The sequence below is a fragment of the Brachyistius frenatus genome, unplaced genomic scaffold, assembly GCF_029030835.1.
Source record: "Brachyistius frenatus isolate BFR_SWC_R1_liver_20210118 unplaced genomic scaffold, ASM2903083v1 Contig_4, whole genome shotgun sequence".
Taxonomy (NCBI): Eukaryota; Metazoa; Chordata; class Actinopteri; family Embiotocidae; genus Brachyistius; species Brachyistius frenatus.
In genome coordinates this window covers 903,932-927,734 of record NW_027210603.1, presented here as the reverse complement: position 1 = coordinate 927,734, position 23,803 = coordinate 903,932, and the positions used below count along the sequence as shown (strand labels likewise).

The window sequence follows — 23,803 nt, the reverse complement described above, 5'->3', positions numbered from 1 at the left end:
CATCTCGGTGTGATACACGTGTCCAACAAATTTGGTGCATGTAGGTGAAACTAGGTGCCGGGGTTGCAGTGTAGGGGGCGCTAGCGAGCCACTTGGCCACACCCACTCGCAAAACACATATCAGCTGTATCGTCTCACCACGCTGGATGTATGTGCCATGTTTCATCAGGTTTCAAGCATCCTTTGACCTTAAACATCAACTTCCTGTGTCACGGCGAAACATCAAACGCCCTTTGACAAAGTCGCATGAACTTCTCAATATATCATCATCAATGTCTGAAGGCTATTCTGACCCGACTTTAGGTTCATGGGATCAACCAGCTCGACGTAGCATGTGAAAGTATGAAATATTTCATTTACAGTTGCCAGCAGGGGGCGCTTTGACTATGAGCGAATATTACCATACAGGTGTCTTCAGAGCCAGACTGTTATCAAAGATGTAATGTTTGCGGAAGATTGGAATATGTACACAAGATTTACAGCAGTAGTTTCATGGCAAGACGCTCAAAATGGCCGCCACGCCACGGCCACACCCGTCGACGAAAACAAATTATTTTGATAACTTTTCATCCCAAACATGTTAAGAGTGAACTGACTCAATTTCAAGTGGGTTCGACAAAATCTCTAGGAGGAGTTTGACAAAGAACAACATGTAAGAATCGCCAAATATGGCGACTAAATTCAAAATACCGGACTTCCTGTTGAGTGGACGTAATGGTGCAATGTCACTTTTTTGTACGTCTAGGTGTGATACACATGTCCATCGAATTTCGTGCATGTAGGGAAATGTAGCCGCCGGGGCATCTCTTTAGGGGGTGGTAGCGAGCTATTTGGCCACGCCCACTCGCAACTCCACTGGACTATGACATTTTTCGCCATCGTGTACCAACTTTCATGAGTTTTTGAATATGATAAAGCCTCCAAAAATGCAGTTCTTTGTGGAGAAAAATAAGGAACGAAAAGAATAATAATTCCTTGGATAACAATTGGGCTTTTGCACCTTCGGTGCTCGGGCCCTAATAATATATATAAAATATAATATAAATAAACTTTTAAGAAATATTTTGCCACAGACCCACAGGCTAAATGTCACTTTGTAAACCAGGGTTTTTATTCAATATGTAACATGTCACATTATCATATCCATCCAAAAGAAAAAACTGATAACAAGACTGACAGAGATGACGAAGGTTGAACTGTCAGGGGATTACTGCCGCTGATTGTGCCTGCGAGGATCAATAAAGTATGAAAAATGAGATGAAAGCGTCTCTTCACATTAAACGGAAAAGGCACTTAAAAAAAAAAAAAAAAAAGACAGTCTACAGTAACTGAAGTCAGACTTGTTGGAGGTAGGACGACGTGGATGGAAGGAAAAGAGCAGACGAACAATACAAAAAAATATCTAGGAATAAAATCAAAGCTGGAAGTGTGTTTGTGAAATGTTCAACCGCTCATCACCATCCGGACCAGTTCTGGAAGGAGACAGAAAAACCAAAGCTGTGAAACAGGAACGCCGAGTCAGCGAGCATCAATCACTCCTGTTGTTTCTTCAGTTTGTGACACACAATCATGTGTCTGTCTGAGTTCTGCTTTACCTTCATAGTTGATGCAGCCGTTGGCGTCTTCATGTCCCGCTAAAAGAGTCTCCACCTCTTCTTCTGTCATTTTTTCACCTGCAACACGAAGAGAAAAAAAAGAAGGAAAAAAAAAGCTATGAAGAAGAAAAAGTAATTTCCTTACAGAGAAGCTGGTTGGTTCAGACGACAACACAGCTGATTCCAGGGTGATGAAGAAGAGCGTTACCTAGTGTGGTGAGGACATGACGCAGCTCTGCTCCCATCACGGTGCCGTTTCCCTCCTTGTCAAACACCCGCAGGCCCTCCACGATATCTTCGAAGGAGCCCTGGTCCTTGTTCTTGGCGATGGCCTGAAGCATCGGCAGGAACTGCTCGAAGTCCAGCATCTTGTAGTTCATATCTGCGGGGCGACGATGACAACACAAGAGTCACGTCTCCCCACAAATGTAATAACACAGAACAGATGTGATTTCCACAAGATTCAGAGCTTCTCTTTATGGATTAAATGTGGTTTTAAACACAGCAGAGCTCACCAGGATCATTTAGTTTTCCTCTTTCAGGGCAGTTTGTACACAGCAGAGAAGTTAATGACAGTTTACTGTGACAGACCATCAGATCACGCAGTAACCAAACCGTTCCCCTGGAGAGGGCTTTCGTTTCTCTCGTTAGAGATGTGATTGGTTGGATCGGAGACTTACCTTCTAACTTTGGGTTTCCCAGGACTTTGAGCACTTCGGCGTTGACTGGGTTCTGGCCCAGGGCCCGCATCACATCCCCACACTGGCTGTAGGTGATCTTCCCCTCACCCGTCCGGTCGAACAGAAGGAAGGCCTCCTTGAACTCTGATAAGGAGACGGAGACACAGAAGTCTCATTCGGCTGCACAGCAGGTTGGATGAATAAACATTACAGACATAAACTCAGATGCACGACACACAAAAGGGTTTGAATCATGACGCAAAGTGATTTTATGGAGGCGTCGTCGCAGCTGTCTGGCAGCAGCAGCACCTGGTGGGTTTACCGTCCTCATAACACACCAGAACCAGAACCAAATGATCTGAGCGCAACGACACTGATGAACTATTTGAAAAGCCATCAGCTGCTCCTGCAACTTTATTTTCATGTTCATATACAACACAAGAAAAGATCAAATTATCCTTCAAATGCCACATCTGTAGGAGCAGGTCTTTACGTGAGCTCCCTCTAGAGTCGGAGGTGGGTATCAACACCAAAAGATGCTGTCATTTTTGATTTGAGTTCTGGAGGATCAATGTGATCAAACATAAACACTCAGACTTATTTGAAGTATTGCGACCAATTAATGTTGCTAGATGACGACAGGTGGCTCTTCACTACGTTAGAAATAAATGAGCTGGTCTTTATATTATCCTGTAAAAGGCTCATTTCATCAGTTGAATATGGTCTCTGTCAAAAATGTAACAAACGTGAGTCTCCTTCAACACGATCTGAGTCTTTGCATGAAATTAAAATCCCTTTATTTGACTTTGTATTTAAAATGTTGTGACCCAAGTAGGTCTTTATCCTGGTCACAATCTCAGCTCTTTCTACACACCTTCACTGTTTTGCACTAAGAAGTACAGAAATAGAGAATTATATTATATTTCTTTTCAAACATTATAGGTTCACTCCGACTGTCTGAAGCTACTCTACTCAGTAAAAACTAAACACTGTCTTTAAAAGTGTTTCCTTCAATACAACAAGACTCCCGTCACGTTAAACAGTCCCACTGAACAGCTGATGTCCACTACTTTGTATTTTAGTGTCTTTTAGCCCGAGGACAGCAGAGAGGTGAGGCGACACAAACCGTCTTCATTAAAACTGCTGACACATTTAAATGGCAGGTTTTGTCATCAGCATGCAAACACGCCGACATGCTCTCCCTCACTGCTGTTGTAAAGGTGAGTCAGGAAGGTGAGTCAGGAAGGTGAGTCAGGAAGGTGAGTCAGGAAGGTGAGTCAGGAAGGTGAGTCAGGAAGGTGAGTCAGGAAGGTGAGTCAGGAAGGTGAGTCAGGAAGGTGAGTCAGGAAGGTGAGTCAGGAAGGTGAGTCAGAAAGGTGAGTCAGAAAGGTGAGTCAGGAAGGTGAGTCAGGAAGGTGAATCAGGAAGGTGAGTCAGAAAGGTGAGTCAGAAAGGTGAGTCAGAAAGGTGAGTCAGAAAGGTGAGTCAGGAAGGTGAGTCAAGAAGGTGAGTCAGAAAGGTGAGTCAGGAAGGTGAGTCAGGAAGGTGAGTCAGAAAGGTGAGTCAGGAAGGTGAGTCAGAAAGGTGAGTCAGGAAGGTGAGTCAGGAAGGTGAGTCAGAAAGGTGAGTCAGGAAGGTGAGTCAGAAAGGTGAGTCAGAAAGGTGAGTCAGGAAGGTGAGGTGAGTCAGAAAGGTGAGTCAGGAAAGGTGAGTCAGAAAGGTGAGTCGGGAAGGTGAGTCGGGAAGGTGAGTCAGGAAGGTGAGTCAGGAAGGTGAGTCAGGAAGGTGAGTCAGGAAGGTGAGTCAGGAAGGTGAGTCAGGAAGGTGAGTCAGGAAGGTGAGTCAGGAAGGTGAGTCAGGAAGGTGAGTCAGGAAGGTGAGTCAGGAAGGTGAGTCAGAAAGGTGAGTCGGGAAGGTGAGTCAGAAAGGTGAGTCAGGAAGGTGAGTCAGGAAGGTGAGTCAGAAAGGTGAGTCGGGAAGGTGAGTCAGAAAGGTGAGTCAAGAAGGTGAGTCGGGAAGGTGAGTCGGGCTCTCTGTGGGATTAAATCAGTTCAACTGAGTCCAGCTCCAGTCGAGCCTTCATTCAACACAGTGAAGTTCAGTTAGAAAACGTTGGGCTCAGTCCGTCCCGTTCATTTACCTGCAGTGGTCCAGCGGTCTGCAGAGACAGCTGTGGAGCTACAGGACATAAAGCTGCTTCACACATCAGTGCTGCTGACTAACAAGACTTTTAACCATTAAAATGCCTTTTTGCTCGTCGGACAGGAGCGTGAACTCACCCACGATCTGGTCTTCTGTGAAGTCCGACTGGTTAAAGGAGAGACGAGGAGCAGGTTATATGAAGCAGCCGAAACACAACAGTGGGACATTATTTAAAAAGCTACACAAATAATCCTCCATCAGCAGAAACGACAGAAACAGAAACAGCTCGTAGCTTGAAGGCTAAATGAGGAGAGAGCTAGCAAGATGCGCAGCTAGCGCCGGCTTGACGTTACCTGGTTCATCTGTTTTCAAACTCTTCCATTGAATAATGGACCTTTTACCGTGATGCTACCAAAAGTACATATTTCTATAAATCAGTCCGGACGAGTATTTCGACTCACCATGATCTGTTTCTGCTGTGTCGATGACAGACAGTCAGGGGGTCTTGAGTCGCGTCTGAACCGGGAGGACACGGCTTGGTACGTCCCTGGTGACGTCAGCGAGGCTGGAACCGCAACAGCCAATCACAGGCCTCCATTTCTGGTATTATTATTATTATAAAGTAAAAATGTTTAAAGTGTTGAGGCAGGATCACACCAGAGTTAGTAAATGACTATTTATAGAAGGTTTTAATTCTCACTTATCAACACGTTCCATTGAAGTAACAGCAGCACTGATCACACACGTCTGCAGTGTTTGGACCCAGAAAACTCTCAAACAATTTAGGATTCACTCAAGAAATCCATTTATGTGCTTAACATTATGATTAATATTTTATTTCCTGTCAAATCTGACATTATAATCTCGTAGAAGGTTTGTGGGGATGTTCAAAATATTTTTTTCGTGCAATATGCACAATTTCTTTGCCGAAAATAACTACAAAACATGAACTTTTTCTTCGTAGAGAACTTGTGGCAGTGTGTTGGCACATTTCATTGGGTTACCTGATTGAGAGAAAGTTCATGTAGAAAAAAGTATCTTGTAATTTATATCACAGAATAATGTAAACAGATTAAAACAGATTGAGAAGGACACTTATCAGGAGAAACATTTTATTGTTGGATTGATAATTTCACGAGGCCCCAACGCCGGTTTGTTTCATGTCCTACTTTAAATTCATGATGCTGCTGTGCGATGGTCTGTAAAAATAATAAACCAGTAACTGAACTGCATCTTAAATAAAGACTTCTGTTGGACGAGTGATTTCACTCCGCTGCTTCTCTCACCGTCTCTCCACACTGAAATCGGACAAAGTCCAGCACTCGGGCCTGTTTGCCTCTGAGGAACTGAGCCACGGTCCTGCTGGGGTCCGTCAGGAAGGTCTGAGGCAGCAGCCGCGTCTCGCTCTCGCCGCAGGGCAGGTCGTCCATGTTGCCCAGAGACAGCGGCGCCTCGCCCACGATGTGCTGTCCCAGTTTACGGCCTAACGTTTCCTGTTCTTCCTCCTTTCCGCCCTGAAACACGACCAGCGCGCCGTAGCGGCCCATGGTCACCTCGGTCTGGCCGCTCACGCCGCCGTGTACGTACGAGCCGATGTGCCACTCGGCGGGGACGCCGACGGTCACCGCCCGCGTCACCGACATGTTCTCACCGAGGCGGCCTGAGAAGAGAGGGAACCCGTTTAATAATAATAAAAACCGACAGTAGAACCAGCTTCAGTTCTTCAAATGTAAAGAAATCATGTCTGAATAATGAATTTAAACACTTTTTTCATGTTTAAAGTCAGTATTTAATCTTCCTGCTGGATCCAAAGATAATTTAATGATCTTTTTTGTGATTAAGATTGAATTTGACTGTTTTAAAAAGCCACATGATGATTTCAGATTTTGACTAAATCGTATCATGATTGATTTATTTCTAATGTTAGAAGTCTGACATGTCATCACCTTTACAGGTAAAGTGGCTAAACCGGATGCTTGTGGGCTAATATATGAAACACATGTAAAATACATATATATTCTATAAATACATGAGGAATATGTTTAAATCTGACCTATTGTTAAAGCCACCTGGTCGGCGAGTGAAGTTCCTTCACGCACACTCAGTCTGGTCAACTCATCGCCTGCCAAGACGCTCTGAAAACAAACAGCCGGATGTTAGAAAAGTCAAAGTCGATGAAAGAGAGAAGCTGCATGACGGAGACGTCAAACAGCAACAAGTCGGGTCTCCAAAACTAAAGTTTGTTAAATGTTAGTCGGTCAGTAGTCTGATGACACGGACAAAATTTATAACAGAATCCTCAATATGTGCTTCAATTTAAACCCAACCTGCATCTAGAATTAAAAACAAGAACATAAACGTGGAATAAATTAGACATGCAACGTTAACTGTGAAAAAAACGAGAGGATCGCTGATACGAGTGATTTTACAGCTTTGCTTCGGTCTCTTTCAGGTGAATTGTGTGACATTTCAAGCTTGGAATAATGATTTAAAACCTTAAAGTGGAAATACAAACGTAAAATCACCGATGAAAGAATCACTACGAGAACTTCTTTTATAAACACAGATGATAAAAAGTAGTGATTGATGTGGTTTAATGAATAGATTAAAATGACTGTGATAAGAGTTCTGTCCCCTTTTAAGTGTTTATTTACATACAATTGGTTTAAATTAAATCCTTAAGTTGTCAGCGTGCGTCTTCACCTTCACGTATCCGTCCTTGCTTTGGGTTTTGTTCTGATGGTGAGCCAAGGTAGCGACCATCACATCCTTCACTAGCTGCTGGAACTTCTCGTTGCGGGCGACAAAGTCGGTCTCGCAGTTCACCTGCATCACACACACACACACACACACACACACACACACACACACACACACACACACACACACACACACACACACACACACACACACACCAGGAGACGTCACCAACATGTCCAACTGGACCTGGAGATGTGACGAGCTGAAGAGATGGAGCTGTAAATAAAACGTACCTCCACCATCACCGCAGCGCCGTCTCCTACGAACAGGCCGATCAGACCCTCTTTGGCTCTGCGGCCTTCCAGCTTGTTTGCTTTGCTCCAGCCCTCCTTCTGGGCCTGTTGGTGCAGCCACGTCTCTGCCTGAACACATCATCACCACAACAACAACAACAGCTTTAGATGTATTATTATCATCATTATTATTATTGTACCACCTCTGAGTGCAGACGAACACCTGGAGAGGAGCTTACCTGCGCTACGTCGTTGTCAAACTTCTCCAGAGCTTGTTTACAGTTGATGAAGGTGTAGCCGGTAATTTTCCGCAGCTTCATCAGGAGGGCTTTCTCTACGGCCAGGAGCTGAAGTCCGATGTGCACCGACTGGACCTGCTGGAACCGGCCGACCTGAGGAGGACATGATGGACCGACAGTCAGACCTCAAGGAGGACATGATGGACCGACAGTCAGACCTCAAGGAGGACATGATGGACCGACAGTCAGACCTCAAGGAGGACATGATGGACCGACAGTCAGACCTCAAAGAGGACATGATGGACCGACAGTCAGACCTCAAGGAGGACATGATGGACCGACAGTCAGACCTCAAAGAGGACATGATGGACCGACAGTCAGACCTCAAAGAGGACATGATGGACCGACAGTCAGACCTCAAAGAGGACATGATGGACTGACAGTCAGACCTCAAAGAGGACATGATGGACCGACAGTCAGACCTCAAGGAGGACATGATGGACCGACAGTCAGACCTCAAGGAGGACATGATGGACCGACAGTCAGACCTCAAGGAGGACAGGGAGGCTTCCCGTGTCTCGAGGAGACAGTCAGAAGGACCAAACCTTTGTCACAACAAGGCACATTTTAAGTATAAATATACCCCAACAAAGATATTTAATTCACATGGAAGAAGGATGAGTGAATAAGCGACCTGGTCCAGGAGCCTTCAGAAAGTGGAGAAGCTAACAGTTTACAATGAAACCTTCACGCGACAGCTCAAGCTTTACGTCAACTATCAAACACAAGTAAGAATTAATCTCCTCACCTTTGCAACGTCTCTCGTTAATGCTCTGAATAAAAAGGTTAACGACATCTTTACAGCCCGGAGAAGTGGACTATCTTACGAAAGCTCAAGCGTCATTGAAAATCCACGCTGCGAACGGAAGCCGTACGGGGACAAAAATGTTTCCGTAAAGTCATTGTTAAAGCTGAGCGCCACCTGGCGTCCAGGAGGACAACTGCAGAAGGAAAAATTGGACTTCTTTAATTCATCTGATCGCTTCAGTTACTTTTAAGATGAAGATTTAACAAAATGGGAAATGTTACGTCCTTTTAAAAAATACAACTCATTTTTAAAGATTAAATCAGCGGTTTAAAATCCTTATTTTAGCCTCTGGCATCTTCCAAACAGCAGCATGTTGTTTTCTATGTCTAAAACCCTGAGGAGATTATATTGTATATAATATATATAGATATATACTGTACTGTATATATATGTATATATATATATATATGTTGACTGGGTTTCTTGGTTTGTTTGTATATAATATATATATAGATATATAATGTACTGTATATACTGTGCATTTTATATTTTATATTTTTTACTGCTATTTACTGCTATTTTATTGCTTTTCTATTATTCTATTCTATTCTATTCTATTCTATTCTATTCTATTCTATTCTATTCTATTATTCTATTATTATCTTATTGCTTCTGTATGCTGCTGTAGCGAAAAAAAATTCCCCTCGGGGATTAATAAAGTAAATACCTACCTACCTACCTACTTACCTATTGATGTAAAGTCTTTGATTAACTTTGTTATTAGCAGTTTCTCAGGAACATGTAATCTCAACATGATCAGAGCTATTCTGGGTCCTTTTACATAAAGCCGTGTGAAAAGCAGCATCTGGTCCCAGCGGTGGAAGAGATAACAAAAAGCTCCTTAAAGACTTATGACTGCACTTTAAACAGTTTAATTAACTCCACCAGAGAAGCTATATTTGTTTTTTTGTGTCTATTTTGTCAGCATGATTACAGAAAAAACAACCGGCCTGGTTTTCATGACACTTTATAGAAGTGTGTAGCACGAGCCAAAGAAGAACCCATAAAATTCCAGAGTACATCCACAAATTGTTTTTCACTTATCCATTAACAGGTGGACACTTATTCATTAACAGTTGGACACTTATTCATTAACAGGTGGACACTTATCCATTAACAGGTGGACACTTATTCATTAACAGGTGGACACTTATTCATTAACAGTTGGACACTTATTCATTAAGAGGTGGACACTTATTCATTAACAGTTGGACACTTATTCATTAAGAGGTGGACACTTATTCATTAACAGTTGGACACTTATTCATTAAGAGGTGGACACTTATTCATTAACAGGTGGACACTTATTCATTAACAGTTGGACACTTATTCATTAAGAGGTGGACACTTATTCATTAACAGTTGGACACTTATTCATTAACAGTTGGACACTTATTCATTAACAGTTGGACACTTATTCATTAACAGTTGGACACTTATTCATTAACAGTTGGACACTTATTCATTAACAGTTGGACACTTATTCATTAAGAGGTGGACACTTATTCATTAACAGGTGGACACTTATTCATTAACAGTTGGACACTTATTCATTAACAGGTTGGACACTTATTCATTAACAGTTGGACACTTATTCATTAACAGTTGGACACTTATTCATTAACAGTTGGACACTTATTCATTAACAGTTGGACACTTATTCATTAACAGGTGGACACTTATTCATTAACAGTTGGACACTTATTCATTAACAGGTGGACACTTATTCATTAACAGTTGGACACTTATTCATTAACAGTTGGACACTTATTCATTAACAGTTGGACACTTATTCATTAAGAGGTGGACACTTATTCATTAACAGGTGGACACTTATTCATTAAGAGGTGGACACTTATTCATTAACAGTTGGACACTTATTCATTAAGAGGTGGACACTTATTCATTAACAGGTGGACACTTATTCATTAACAGTTGGACACTTATTCATTAACATTACACTTATTCATTAAGGTGGACACTTATTCATTAACAGTTGGACACTTATTCATTAACAGGTGGACACTTATTCATTAACAGTTGGACACTTATTCATTAACAGTTGGACACTTATTCATTAAGAGGTGGACACTTATTCATTAACAGTTGGACACTTATTCATTAATTCATTAAGAGGTGGACACTTATTCATTAACAGGTGGACACTTATTCATTAACAGGTGGACACTTATTCATTAACAGGTGGACACTTATTCATTAACAGTTGGACACTTATTCATTAACAGGTGGACACTTATTCATTAACAGGTGGACACTTATTCATTAACAGTTGGCCACTTATTCATGGACACTTATTCATTAACAGGTGGACACTTATTCATTAACAGGTGGACACTTATTCATTAACAGTTGGACACTTATTCTTATTCATTAACAGTTGGAGGTGGACACTTATTCATTAACAGGTGGACACTTATTCATTAACAGGTGGACACTTATTCATTAAGAGGTGGACACTTATTCATTAACAGGTGGACACTTACTTCATTAACAGTTGGACACTTATTCATTAACAGGTGGACACTTATTCATTAACAGTTGGACACTTATTCATTAACAGGTGGACACTTATTCATTAACAGTTGGACACTTATTCATTAAGAGGTGGACACTTATTCATTAACAGGTGGACACTTATTCATTAACAGGTGGACACTTATTCATTAACAGGTGGACACTTATTCATTAACAGGTGGACACTTATTCATTAACAGGTGGACACTTATTCATTAAGAGGTGGACACTTATTCATTAACAGGTGGACACTTATTCATTAACAGGTGGACACTTATTCATTAACAGTTGGACACTTATTCATTAACAGTTGGACACTTATTCATTAACAGTTGGACACTTATTCATTAAGAGGTGGACACTTATTCATTAACAGGTGGACACTTATTCATTAACAGTTGGACACTTATTCATTAACAGGTGGACACTTATTCATTAACAGTTGGACACTTATTCATTAAGAGGTGGACACTTATTCATTAACAGGTGGACACTTATTCATTAACAGTTGGACACTTATTCATTAAGAGGTGGACACTTATTCATTAACAGGTGGACACTTATTCATTAAGAGGTGGACACTTATTCATTAAGAGGTGGACACTTATTCATTTTGTCTAGTCAACGGTATCCGTGCGCCAGGTGTATGGCGGGTGACCTCAGGTAAGCATGTTGTGTTTCTGTTTATACATTTATTTTAGCTCATAAATCTTCTCTCTCCAACTCTAAATCTCTGTGAAGCAGCGAAATGTGATTTATTTGTAACACGTTCTCGATCGACTCAAACAAACGTGTGTGTTGCTAAATTTCCGGCTGATTTTATAGTTAATGTTTACTTCCGGTCCACTAGCTTAGCAGTTAGCATTAACTTCGGTCCACTAGCTTAGCAGTTAGCATTAACTTCTCTCCCTCAGTCTGCCTTCTGTTACTCAAGAATTCAGTTTATCTTCTTTGTTGAATTTTTTTCTCTCTATAATATTATAACTATGTAAAGTGCACTTAGATTACTTGTGTTTCGAGTTGGTGTTTTTAAAATTAAAATGGAAGAAAATCCATCCATCCATCATCTACACCCGCTTTATCCTGGACAGGGTCACGGGGGGTGGAGCCTATCCCAGCTCACTTAGGGCGAAGACAGATCGTCTGTCCATCACAGGGACACAAACAGACAGACGGAAACAAAGACCATTCACGCTCTCATTCACACCTAAGGGACATTTCTAGAACCACCAATTAACCTGAGGTGCATGTCTTCGGATGGTGGGAGGAAGCCGGAGTACCGAGAGAACCCATGCAGGCACAGGGAGAACATGCAAACTCACCACAGAAAGGCTCAGGCCCGGATTCGAACCCAGAACCTTTTTGCTGTGAGGCGACCACGCTGGAAGAAAAAAAAAAAAAATAATAAAAAAAAAAATCCAGTTTATGATAATTAAGTTCAAATAAAGAAAAAACAGTTTAGTCTCAAAATAATTGTCTGGGACACATGAACTTGTTATTATTGAGCACTCAGATTCAGTGATGCAACAGCTGAGATGTGAGTGTATTTAACATCAACCTGATAAAGTTAAAAAGACAAATATCCACACATATGGAGGTTGCAGTTGCAAGTTTCCACATCAGAAAAGTGGACTATTGATCTTGGCAATGGCCTGAAGAATTGATTGCTTTACTGTAAAATGAAAAATGCTGTAAAAGAATCACTTTAGTTTTAAATTTAAGCAACATTATCACACTTTTTTTTTTTTTTTTAAACCAAACCTTAAATAACCTGAAACTGCAGTTGTTATTGCAGCTCATGACTTGATTGACTTGATATGGTTTTATTTGGATGCATGGTGTGCTCAGCAGCTGTGCAGTTTCACAGAGAGAAAACATTGATCATCTGTTGTGTTTTGGGTGCTGAAGTTCTCCCTCACATCGTACCCATGATGAAGACGTTTCAAATGTCACGTATTAGAGTCGAGAGGACGTGATCGTGGTGAAGTGACTGAGTCGTGGGTTGGGTCAGTGTGAGAGCTGCGTTCGGATTGGTCGTCGTGAAAGCTGCTATAAAAGGGAAGACCCCGCTAACGGTCAGCTCACCTTGTCTTCAGGTTGCTGACCGAGCCAACATGAAGGTCGTCGCTGTCCTCGTACTTTGTGTGACGCTGTCCTGCCGGGGATACAGCAGTAAGAGACTTTTAATCCTAATCTACTTCATCTTTACATCGACGTACAGCTGAGACACTAATCTGTGCTGTCGGCCTGCAGACACCCTGGACTCCTGTCAGGGCCGCTGTGGTTATGGAACAGACGCCGACTTCTCCTGCCAGTGCAACCCGTCCTGCGAGCGCTACAGAGACTGCTGCTCCGACTACCAAGAAATATGTAAAGGTGAGTGACAGAAGAAAAATACGAACTCGCAGTTTTCTCCTAATCCTAACTGTGTCTTTTTGTCTTCATGAAGCTGGGTCCAAGTCGTGTCAAGGCAGATGTGGTGAGAAGTACGACGCCGACAACGAGTGCCACTGCAACTCCAAGTGCAGCGAGCACAGAAACTGCTGCAGCGACTACGCAGACCTGTGCAACAGTAAGACCGACCACGCGTCACCTGCAGCCGACCTGCAGCCGACCTGCAGTTGACCTGCAGTTGACCTTCAGCCGACCTGCTGCGCTATCTCAGCGCTGTCGGTTACATCGTCCATGAGAAGCTCGTCTGTTTATGACAGCTGGTCCCTTTCAGTCGGTGGACACAGAGTCTGAACGCTGCAACACGTCTCGTTACAGCCCGGTTTAAGAGCAGTTCTACTGAAGTACCGTCATTCTGCTACTTTATACATCGACTTCCTCACATTTGGAGGAATGTGGTCGTTTTTTTTCCCCACTACGTCCATCTGACAACTTCAGTTAGAGGCTAGTTTTTATTTCCTATGAAAAAAGTATGATAATCTTTTATCACACAGCTCTGTAAAAAAAGTTGAGAAAGCGTAAAAATACATACGGCAACCAGCTGCAACACTTTTTCGAGTTTACTCAACTAACCAACAATATATTCTGTCAACTTGGGTTGAGAACTTCAACCAAAAAGCAATCTTAAATTTGTCCTATTTAAGATTATCATTATGATCAACTCCTCTGCTTGAGTAAAGAATACTTAAATTAATATTTTTTTTTTACTTTTCATACTTTAATAAATATTTTGGGATAATACTTCTTAACTTATGAAGTATTTAAAATGCAGGAATATTCCTGTGATGTAGTCATTTTAAATTATGACACTACATGTGTATTTTAACTAAAGAAAAGGATCTGAACTTTTCTTCCACCACTGCTGGCTCATGATGAGCCTCTGTTGGTATATATTATTTCACTCTCTGACCAACAGGTGTCGCTGTTGTGCTACTCAACATATTAAAAGCTCTTCTCTCAACTTCATCTTTGGCCTTAAAGTAATAATTATAGGAGTAATATTTAAGATTTTAAACTTAAATAAAGTGGCAATATTACAATATAAATATATATGAAAAATGTTTATATTTAAAATTTTACTTTCGAATTATTACTAATTATAACTTTCACTTGAAGTATGAAACATTAAGGTTTTTAAATTGGTGTTATTAAAATGAGGCAGCATCAGCTGAAATATTTGATATACTGTAGTGATGTTTAAGAACAGAACCTATCATGTCCTCCATTAGCATCAAATTGATCTGAACTGATTATGTATTTTTAACTTATGTTATGTCAGGCTCATATTTTGTAAATATCAATAATTGTAAAATAAAAGTAATGTATTTGAATTTTCCTCTGGATTGTGGTGGAGTTGGAGGATAAAGTAGAATTAAATGGAAATCTGTACTTGGTTATTTTCCATGTCCACCAGTACAAACTTCCAGGACTCCTGCAGATGAGCAGTGATGTGAGACGTTGTGTGTCTGTGATGTCCGTCAGGTGACGGAGGTGACGGAGGCGGTGCGATCACTGACTCGGAGATCAGAGCTCTCTCTGAGGCTCTTTACACTCTGGACTCCAACAAGGCTTCGGCCTCACAGCTGGTCATCGACCCTCAGGCTCTGGTGTCCGACTCCCAGACCGGCTCCAAGAAGGACCTCTCCTCCAAGCCGTGAGTTTCATCTTCATCACTCTGTCCCCGACTCTTCTTCGACTGGATGCGTTTACCGGTTCGTCTGTGCTTCCAGCTTGTTCCGCTTCCTGGACGAGGACGCCCTCTTCTCCAGGCCCACGTATACTGCTTTCCTGGCCGTGCTGGACAACTACCAGAGGATGACGGGACAGACGGAGGACTTCAGTCCTCAGCAGAAGGCCGAGCAGGAGACCTTCCTGAAGGAAACCATGTCCAACACCGAGCTGGGCCGAGAGCTGTTCGCCTTCCTCTTCACCAAAGGTCACCGCAGTTCTTCAGGACACATCCTGCGCTCACACGAAGGTCGGGTCGTTCAAAGGATGTTATTTCTGTATTTGAAGGGGTTTATGCATCAGAGGAGGAGTTCATTCACGACCTGAAGATGATGTGGTTCGGCCTGTACTCCCGCAACAACAACAAGCTGGACTCCAGCGGCTTCGAGCACATCTTTGCAGGTTTGGACGGAGCAGATTTCTCCTAAACACAAATATATTCGTATTATTATTATTATTATTACTAATAATAATAAAAACTCCCTTCTGTAACAGGAGAGATCAAGGGAGGAAAGGTGTCCGGTTTCCACAACTGGATCCAGCTTTATCTTCTGGAGAAGCGGGGGAAGCTGAACTATTACAGCCATAGCTTCAACGGGCCTGTAAGCATCCACGATAAACACCCGACATGCTTTTGAAGTGTGTGACGTGTGCACATGTTTCTCTTCTCCTTTCAGTGGAACACGTATCCCGACGTCATGGGGATGCAGTTCATGTGGGACGGCTACTTCAAGCAGGTCGGCTCCGCGGTGATCGGCTGCAGCCCCGAGTTCGACTTCGCCATCTACAGCCTCTGTTACATCACTCGCCCTGGAAAACAGTCAGTGAATCCACACGTCCTTTTTAATGCATCTCTTCTGATTTTAAAATGTTTTTTTATTCCCTCCATCCGATAAGGTGTCAGCTGAGCCTGGGAGGGAAACAGCTCTTCATCCAGACGTACACCTGGGATAACTCTTCCTACGGTGACGGGAAGAAGTTCATCGGCTCGGCTTTTCCTGCGACTCCCAGGAACTAAAACGATAAAAGAAAATTACAGAATCGTAAAGAAGTGTTTTCGGCTCATATTCTAATATTCCCAACAGAAGTGATGTAAATGTATCGCAACAGCTCGTTTTCATTTGGTACATCCTGTAAAAAAAAAAAAGAAGTAAACAGATTGACCTTCTGATATGGGTTTGTGTACAATATGCAGAGCTCTCTAATAAAGCAGACTGCTGACTGATCTTCCTGAGGAGTCTCATCGAGCATGAGAATGCGCTGCTCTCTCCCAGGGGCGCCATCACGCTGTGCCTAATGGGGCACAAAATGGGCGTTTACACACCCTGAGCGGGCACAATACCGACACTAGCCCCTCCGAGTGGTACGAGCATGTGACACAATTGCTTATTGTCTTATGCAACAGCACAACAAAACAACAACAAAACGAAATGCAGCCTTTTGCAGTATGAACTATAGAAACAAAAAGACATTAACTGATCTGGTTCTGCTTGACCTGCTCTGAACAGTAGCCACCAGCTAAACCTGCTCTTATCAGCTGTCCATGAAGCTGTGTGTGTGCCTGTAACTCCCCAGTGTGGGGTTAAGTATCTGTGTGTGTGTGTGTGTGTGTGTGTGCCTGTGTGAATGGGTGCATCCCTGTGTGTGTGTGTGTGTGTGTGTGTGTGTGTGTGTGTGTGTGTGTGTGTGTGTGTGTGTCCAGCTGGGATGGGGGTTGATTTTACTCTTTCACTCATCTAGGGTGACTAACAGGATAAATTCGGGTCTGCCGACAGAACAGGGGGACACACTTGCTGCCCTGTTTAAAGAAAGTATTACAGGAGATGGATCTGCCACTGATCCTATTGTCCACCAGTCTGTGTGCATTCATGCAAAACAAGAGCACAAGACCAGTCAGTGCGCAGAGAAGCTCTCAGCTCTGATTCTGGGCCTCACAGGCAGTCGACGCGCTGCAGCAACACGACAATGGAGCCAAGAATTTTAGATCATTTTACATTTTCTGAGCTGGTTGACTCTGGAAATTAGAAGAGTAAATCTTCTCTCTTTTCACACTGCCCTCTTTTTGAAGCCCCAATGGAATCAAATTAAATCACAGTGGGGCAAATAAAAGGAAAAAAACAAAAGGTTCAATTGTTTCTTTTGTCGCTCGCACAACTTCATAATCAAATTATAGCTGGCCACCCGCCAGCGTGTCCTCGCATCTCCCCGAATGGGCTCCTCCTGGCAGATCTCGTGAGGCACCTGACTTTTGTTTTGTAATTATATTATCCCGCTCTCCCTTTAGCGTGTTGCGGCTAATGGCTGAGCGGGCTAGCCCAGCTGCACATGCAGAAACAAAGCTGCTTACGGGGCCAGACAATGGGCCCGTGGAAAAGGGACGCCTGAAGGCGGTCAGCCAATGAGCACGCACAACGGGGGGCCAACAGAGGGTTTAGGAAAGGGTTAAGGGGGTTTAGGGGTTGGGGGGGTGAGGAGGGATTTTACCCAGCAGTGGGGTCCATCAATAAGATGGTTAAGAGAGGGACACATGGTCAACATCACCCTGTCTCCCCAGGGTCGGCCGGGGCTGGAGGGAGGTTCAAGTTGGGCTTAGATGCCGGCCATTTCTAAAGTTGATGAGGAAGCATGAAACACGGAGCAACGTTCATTCTCTGGTGGGTTTTGTTTGCTCTGCGAACAATTTGATGAGCGTATTGTCACTGCTCTTATCAATGCTGTAGATTCTGAGGCGGATTCAGGCGTGCAGAGTGGGAGACACAACCCGGACTATCGCCGCAGTGAAATCAGATTCTGCTATTGTGCATAAAGGGAAAACTTTCTGATTTCTGCACATGCGATCCGTCCTCACCTCCAAACATGAACACAAACACTAACATACACACACTCTTCACGCCGCGGTGCCGGCATCTCTCCGAGGACTTCCAGTATGACAGATGGACAGGAGCCACTTTCCCCTGCTGTCACACAGAACCGCTGGGGACCGGGAGGAAGGTCATGTTTGTGTGTGTACTGGAGTGAAGTTTTATCCGTCCTTTACCCCATAATAAAGTCCCATCTCACAAACATACAGTACAATACCCAGAAAAGGCGATGCTGTGTGAGCATGCTGAGTGAGCGCAGCAGCCAGTGGAGGATAGATCAGCATCTGAGCCACAAAATAAGAGATATGTTTGAGCAAAGACCATCTGCAGCAGGACTTCCTTCCTCATGTGGGGGCCAGGACGGAGGGACCAGGGGACATCATGGCATACATACGGTGCTGCCACTTGTGGAGCATAAAGATCGGACGACAGAGCCGGCTGCAAGTAGGTCAAACTTTAACTGACATTTAGTTTTTTTTATAAGCTAAAAGAAACATCCATTTGGTCCTAAAAGAATCGGTTGTTTTGCAGGTTGGGATGCAGCTCGTGCCTCGAAAAGAAAAAAGATGAGTTGAATTTAGTGTTTTTCATTGTTACAGACTGTAATCATGAGCGTGTGCAACGGGGGCACGAGGCCTCGGCTATCATATTCCCCCGCCGCTTCCACTCTGGGGACGCAGGAGGCTCTGCTGTTCCCATCTCAGGCTGCAGGTGTGGAATAGGACAGGAAAAAGACGCAGGGGGAGGAGCAGCGGCCAAGGTGGTCGGCTTGGGAATGAACCGCCAGTGAGAGGCGCATCGTTTGGGTTTCACCCGGGAACTCTGTTAGAGCATTTGGAGGCTCGGTATGAAACATATTCTCAGTTCTTGTGCTCCCGATTAAAAAATGATGAGTGACAATATGTTCTTCTTAAAACCTCCACGTTGGTCACCTTTTCCAGGTTTGCTCATCTGTAATTAAAACAAAACACATATCTTCATTTTTACATGTTATAATCTGACCTAAATAACTTCTTACTGTTATTGTAGGAACATTTTAATTTTCCTTTTACTGTTTATTTTTCAACAATTATTAGAATTACTGCGGGTATTTTCCCATTCTAGCTTAGTTATTTGGGGAAATATAATAAATCACGATAAAGTCAGTCACAAGTGTTTTGGTTGTGACTTGCAGTGAACTGAAAGGTAAATGTATTATTACATATTAATCTATAATATATTAGGTCGTTCCAAATATAGTTTGATGTTTTAGAGAACAATTTCTTTTTATACTTAATTTTCTCAAACATGAACAATTTTGTTTGTCACAGAAAAAAATTATTTAGCACACCAAAAGTCTTTGGAACTTTCAGTCACATTTCATGGTCTTCATCATCCTTCATCAATATTGGACTTCTTTTTTTTTTGTGGCAAATTCTCCTTGAACTGAGGTGGATATTTTACATGAAGTTGTGTTTTGTGTGTGGAAACTAAAGGTGCTCATTGACTGAAACCAAATGATCTTATAGTTTGATATATAGATTATTAATCGGCTCCAACATCCATCAGCGCAGCACCAGCGTCCTGCAGAGAGGAGGAGGAGGAGGAGGAGGAGGAAGCACCTCCTGAAGTCAGAACCGCTCACCTCACGTGACCAAACTCTCCCCTTCTGGTCCGAGCAGCCTCTTCGGGCCAGATGAACTCGTTCAACAGCCACATCTCGGCGGCGCGGAGGGATGGATGGCTGGAAGAAGGGATGGAGCAAACACCTGCTCACATTCAACTTCAAGCTGTCACATACAGTTAGGCTCAGGCGGCTGAGCGCGTCTCCCCACCGCTCAATGCGAACGGGAGGAGGATTTGGCGGACGCCCCTGCAAAGCAACAAAGGCCTGGGCCTCTCTAACACACACACACACACACACACACACACACACACACACACACACACACACACACACACACACACACACACACACACACACACACACACACACACACACACACACACACACACAGACGAGTGAGCCACGGGCCGGCCACGCGCGAGATGGAGCGCGTCGACAGGAATTGGAGGGGAGTGGGAGGAGGAGCTTCGACGCGGAGGTTAAAACCCGCAGCCCCCGCAGAGTGACCCGCACTGAGACACGGTGGCACGGCTCGGCACGCAACCTGCACGCTGCTTGATGGACGCAGAGAGACTGTGATCCGGCGGAGAGAGGACAAATATCAGCCGACAAAACTTCACACTTCAGCGCCGGTAGGTTTCAAAACGGACTCAATGTGCAGTTAAAAGGACTTAATTAAGATTTTAAAGTGTATTTGAACTCGTCACACACTTTACATGTGTTTTTAATTGTAATGCAGTCGTTTTTTGTCTCTTACCAGTTTGTTTTAGAATAAAAACAACTACACAGCGATGATTAGAGTTTCTCTAATGAAAAAAAGTGTAGAAGAAAAAATGCTTCCCTCGTCATTCAGCAAATAACAGCTCAAGCACGCAATTTATGGCGAAACACGAACCTTTCTGCCTGAAAATATGTATTTCAATTCAATCTGAGCGCTGTGTGGGCCGGTGATCTGAGGGGGATGTCGATCTCATTTAATCCCATGGTCGCCGCTTCATCCACGGAGTAAATCCTGCGATGCCCCAGATTGAAGTCCAGTCTGTGACTTTATCTTGCCGAGGTATTACCAGTTCACAAGTTGTCCGGGATTACCGTGGCAGCAGGGGAACACATAACGTATAGCTTTTATATATATATAAAAAAGAAAAACAGAGGAATCTATAGCAGACTATCTTTAAAAAACAGCTCGTGACGTGTTGGCCAATCAGAGGCACCTGTGGCTGAGCAGCGCGCGCCAGGAAGGAACTGTCCGGTGCTGAAAGCGTCGGTCATTTTGTGCTGCTGACAGCCACAGTTTACAGAAATATTAGATTGTTATTGTTGTTTATAACTGCTGAATGAAGACTTGTAATCACTGACTCCAGGTCACATCCTTTACAGGGCCGTAGGCCGGCGTTTAGGGACAAGGTGGCCAGCCCCCTTAAATCCCACCAAAACCTCTTCAGAAATATTCAATGTAGGCACCAAAAAGGTCTGAAAATGTACTTTTGTCATGTGGTAAACTGTTATAGAATACTTTCTGTCATCTTCTTCTCTATTGGAGAAAATCAAATCCTATATTTTTTCTCAAATTAGAGTCTGAAAAAATATTTAAAAAAAACACATTTTCTAAAAGTGTTTAATTGTGAAAAACGTGTGGTCTCATTGTTAACAATGACCACTGTAATGGTTTATCATTGTTAACATGCCTTTAATATCAAGCAAAGGAAGTTAAACCTTCATTGTCTAATGATTTAAGAAGCTATCTGAAAACTGTGATTTATCTTAATATAACCTGACATTGTGATTCTTTAATCCTGTCATTACACTTTGGCTCAACTAATACTCTTCCGGACTACTTTAAGCTGAAATGGGCCAAGAATCTGAGAGTTGACCCCAAACAGGCTGTTGGGTGTTTTTCAGGGACGGAAAAAAAAAAAAAACCGACCCGTGTCCTTTACTTCAGTAAAAGAAGCAAAATGAAATAAACAGCATATTAAATATATGAAGTTTCTATCAGCAAAATGTAGCTTAAGTATTGAAAGTTTTAATTATACATCACATGTTGTGAACTCATACAATGTGAAGTCAAAACAGGCAAAATAACTTGAGTAAATGTTGTAATGAACAAGTAGAAGTACCACAAAATGGAAATACTAAAGTACAAGTATGTGACATTTTACTTTAAAACCATGTTCGAATGAATCCAGTTTGTTATCGTCCACCATTACTGTTCTTCTGTGGTTTTAAGAGTGAAGTCGATAACAAGAAGTTGTCAATCATTCGTTCAAAGTGATAGATCCCTTACTGAGACCTGGTGGTGACAGAGATGTTTTCTTCTCCGCAGAGTACGATGATGATTAAGCCATACGCGAGACCCGGGGAGGGAGAGGAGGTGGTCAGTCCTCTGCAGTGGATGGACGGAGACATGAGCTCCCCCGACGGAGACACGTCGGTCTCGTCCCACCACTACAGAGCGGGCGGAGTGAGCCAGCAGGCCCGAGAGATGGGGAGCGAGGACGCAGAGGAGGACGAGGAGGACGCAGAAGAAGAACAGGAGGACGAGAATGAGTCCAAACGACGAGGGCCGAAGAAAAAGAGGATGACGAAGGCCCGGCAGGAGCGTTTCCGCGCCAGGCGTGTAAAAGCCAACGCCAGGGAGCGCTCGCGTATGCACGGCCTGAACGACGCCCTGGAGAACCTGCGCACCATCATGCCCTGCCACTCCAAAACACAGAAACTGTCCAAGATCGAGACGCTCCGGCTGGCCCGCAACTACATCTGCGCTCTGTCCGAGGCTCTGGAGGGGGGCCTGTCCACAGAGAGCAGGGCCTTCATGGACACGCTGTGTAAGGGCCTCTCGCAGCCCACAAGCAACCTGGTGGCCGGCTGCCTGCAGCTGGGACCGTCTCCCGGCCCCGGGATGAGGCCCGAGGACCGACACGGAGTCCGGCCGCCAGCCGCCCCTCTCGGCGGCATGGTGAGCTACTCCTCCCCCGGTCTGCCGAGCCCCCCCTACGGCACCTTTGACTCAGCTCACCTGCTCCACCTGCGGGCGATGAAAGGAGGACCGTACGACAACCACTCGCCCAGCGAGTACAACGCCGGCGGCGTGGGGACGCCTCCGTACGACGGGCCCCCCACGCCGCCTCTGAGCATCAGCAGTAACCTGGTGACCAAACAGGATACGTCGCCCCACTACCCGCCTTCACACCACTACTCCCCCTCCCCCGTGGACCAGGTCCTGTATCAGACTCACACCGGCTACGATGTGCACTTAGAGGGGCCGTACAACTCCTACCATCCCCCACACATGCCCAACCGACAGATAACCTCCGTCTACAGAGACTGAAACGGACCGGGGGGGTCGATACGAGCTGACTGGTGGAGTCCCGTTCGTGATCCTTCATGAACTCTGAGGGTCGCCGACGTCTCGCCGACTTTAAGAGCAAAGGATCGATCTCTTTCTGTAGACTTCTGGTAGAACTGTAGAATAAAAACTTCTCTTTTTTACACGTGTGGTGCGTTTCCACAGTAGACGAGCACCGCTCAACATCGTTAACGTTAGAACATACTTAACTTCAACCGTTTTCTTCCGAACTGATGACCAAATGAAACGAGGACCTCGCCGGTCCACTGAGGAAATGTTGCTCTGGCCGTTTTGACCAGTTTCTCTGGTCCTGTAAGCACTTCTAATTTAGCTTTGGTAACGTCAGATATTCTACATAAAGTATTTTTATTTATTCTTTAATTTAATACAGTATATATGGAGTCTGTTCACGTGTCTGTTTTTTTTATTTGTACATACTTGTAGTCTAGACTTCTCTCTGTTTACCACTTAGACTGATAGTTCGTCTCTTATCCTTCTGTTGTGTCGCATAATATTTTAATGTTTTGCACTCGAAACGCACTCGAAGGTCGATCTGTGAAAACGACGTCGCCGATCGTCTGTGGGAGATGAAAGAAGAAAGGAAAATGTTCTGAGCAAACCAAGTGCAGGAAAATAATTGTGGAGTTTAGAAGAGAGAAGCAAAAATATAATTCTCAGGTTCACATTGTGAAAATCTTCAGTTGGATGTTTTTCTTTCTTAGTCTTTTTCATTTTTGTGTCTTTTAGAAAATGGAT

General features: G+C 43.7%; 4 protein-coding genes across 6 annotated transcripts; 2 read left to right on the top strand and 2 right to left on the bottom strand.

The window, feature by feature from the left end:
• Window positions 1–1,089: 1,089 nt before the first annotated feature.
• On the bottom strand, window positions 1,090–4,944 carry myl6 (myosin, light chain 6, alkali, smooth muscle and non-muscle). 3 transcript variants are annotated; one of them, XM_069708288.1, is made up of 6 exons: window positions 4,879–4,944; window positions 4,555–4,582; window positions 2,276–2,419; window positions 1,804–1,977; window positions 1,596–1,673; window positions 1,090–1,472 (listed from the first exon to the last, which is right to left on the bottom strand). In XM_069708288.1, the coding sequence occupies exons 1-6, from the start codon at window positions 4,879–4,881 to the stop codon at window positions 1,444–1,446; spliced, it is 456 nt and encodes a 151-aa protein (XP_069564389.1). In that variant the 5' UTR covers window positions 4,882–4,944; the 3' UTR covers window positions 1,090–1,443. The 3 variants fall into 3 exon arrangements, with proteins under 3 accessions (XP_069564389.1, XP_069564381.1, XP_069564370.1); XM_069708280.1 differs by lacking the exon at window positions 4,879–4,944 and adding an exon at window positions 4,771–4,794; XM_069708269.1 differs by lacking the exons at window positions 4,555–4,582; window positions 4,879–4,944 and adding an exon at window positions 4,416–4,508.
• A 568-nt stretch (window positions 4,945–5,512) lies between these two features.
• Window positions 5,513–8,559, bottom strand: tsfm (Ts translation elongation factor, mitochondrial). Its single transcript, XM_069715132.1, has 6 exons — window positions 8,458–8,559; window positions 7,650–7,802; window positions 7,411–7,539; window positions 7,121–7,243; window positions 6,471–6,552; window positions 5,513–6,077 (listed from the first exon to the last, which is right to left on the bottom strand). The coding sequence occupies exons 1-6, from the start codon at window positions 8,503–8,505 to the stop codon at window positions 5,683–5,685; spliced, it is 930 nt and encodes a 309-aa protein (XP_069571233.1). The 5' UTR covers window positions 8,506–8,559; the 3' UTR covers window positions 5,513–5,682.
• Window positions 8,560–13,160: 4,601 nt separating this feature from the next.
• Window positions 13,161–16,450, top strand: endou (endonuclease, polyU-specific). Its single transcript, XM_069715121.1, has 9 exons — window positions 13,161–13,224; window positions 13,306–13,428; window positions 13,502–13,624; window positions 14,995–15,157; window positions 15,234–15,439; window positions 15,520–15,633; window positions 15,727–15,833; window positions 15,909–16,051; window positions 16,129–16,450. Exons 1-9 carry the CDS (start codon window positions 13,167–13,169, stop codon window positions 16,247–16,249), a joined length of 1,158 nt encoding a protein of 385 aa, XP_069571222.1. The 5' UTR covers window positions 13,161–13,166; the 3' UTR covers window positions 16,250–16,450.
• A 3,809-nt stretch (window positions 16,451–20,259) lies between these two features.
• On the top strand, window positions 20,260–23,029 carry LOC138630636 (neurogenic differentiation factor 4-like). The gene is made up of 2 exons (XM_069715108.1): window positions 20,260–20,330; window positions 22,025–23,029. Exon 2 carries the CDS (start codon window positions 22,031–22,033, stop codon window positions 23,027–23,029), a length of 999 nt encoding a protein of 332 aa, XP_069571209.1. The 5' UTR covers window positions 20,260–20,330; window positions 22,025–22,030.
• The last annotated feature ends 774 nt before the right edge of the window (window positions 23,030–23,803 follow it).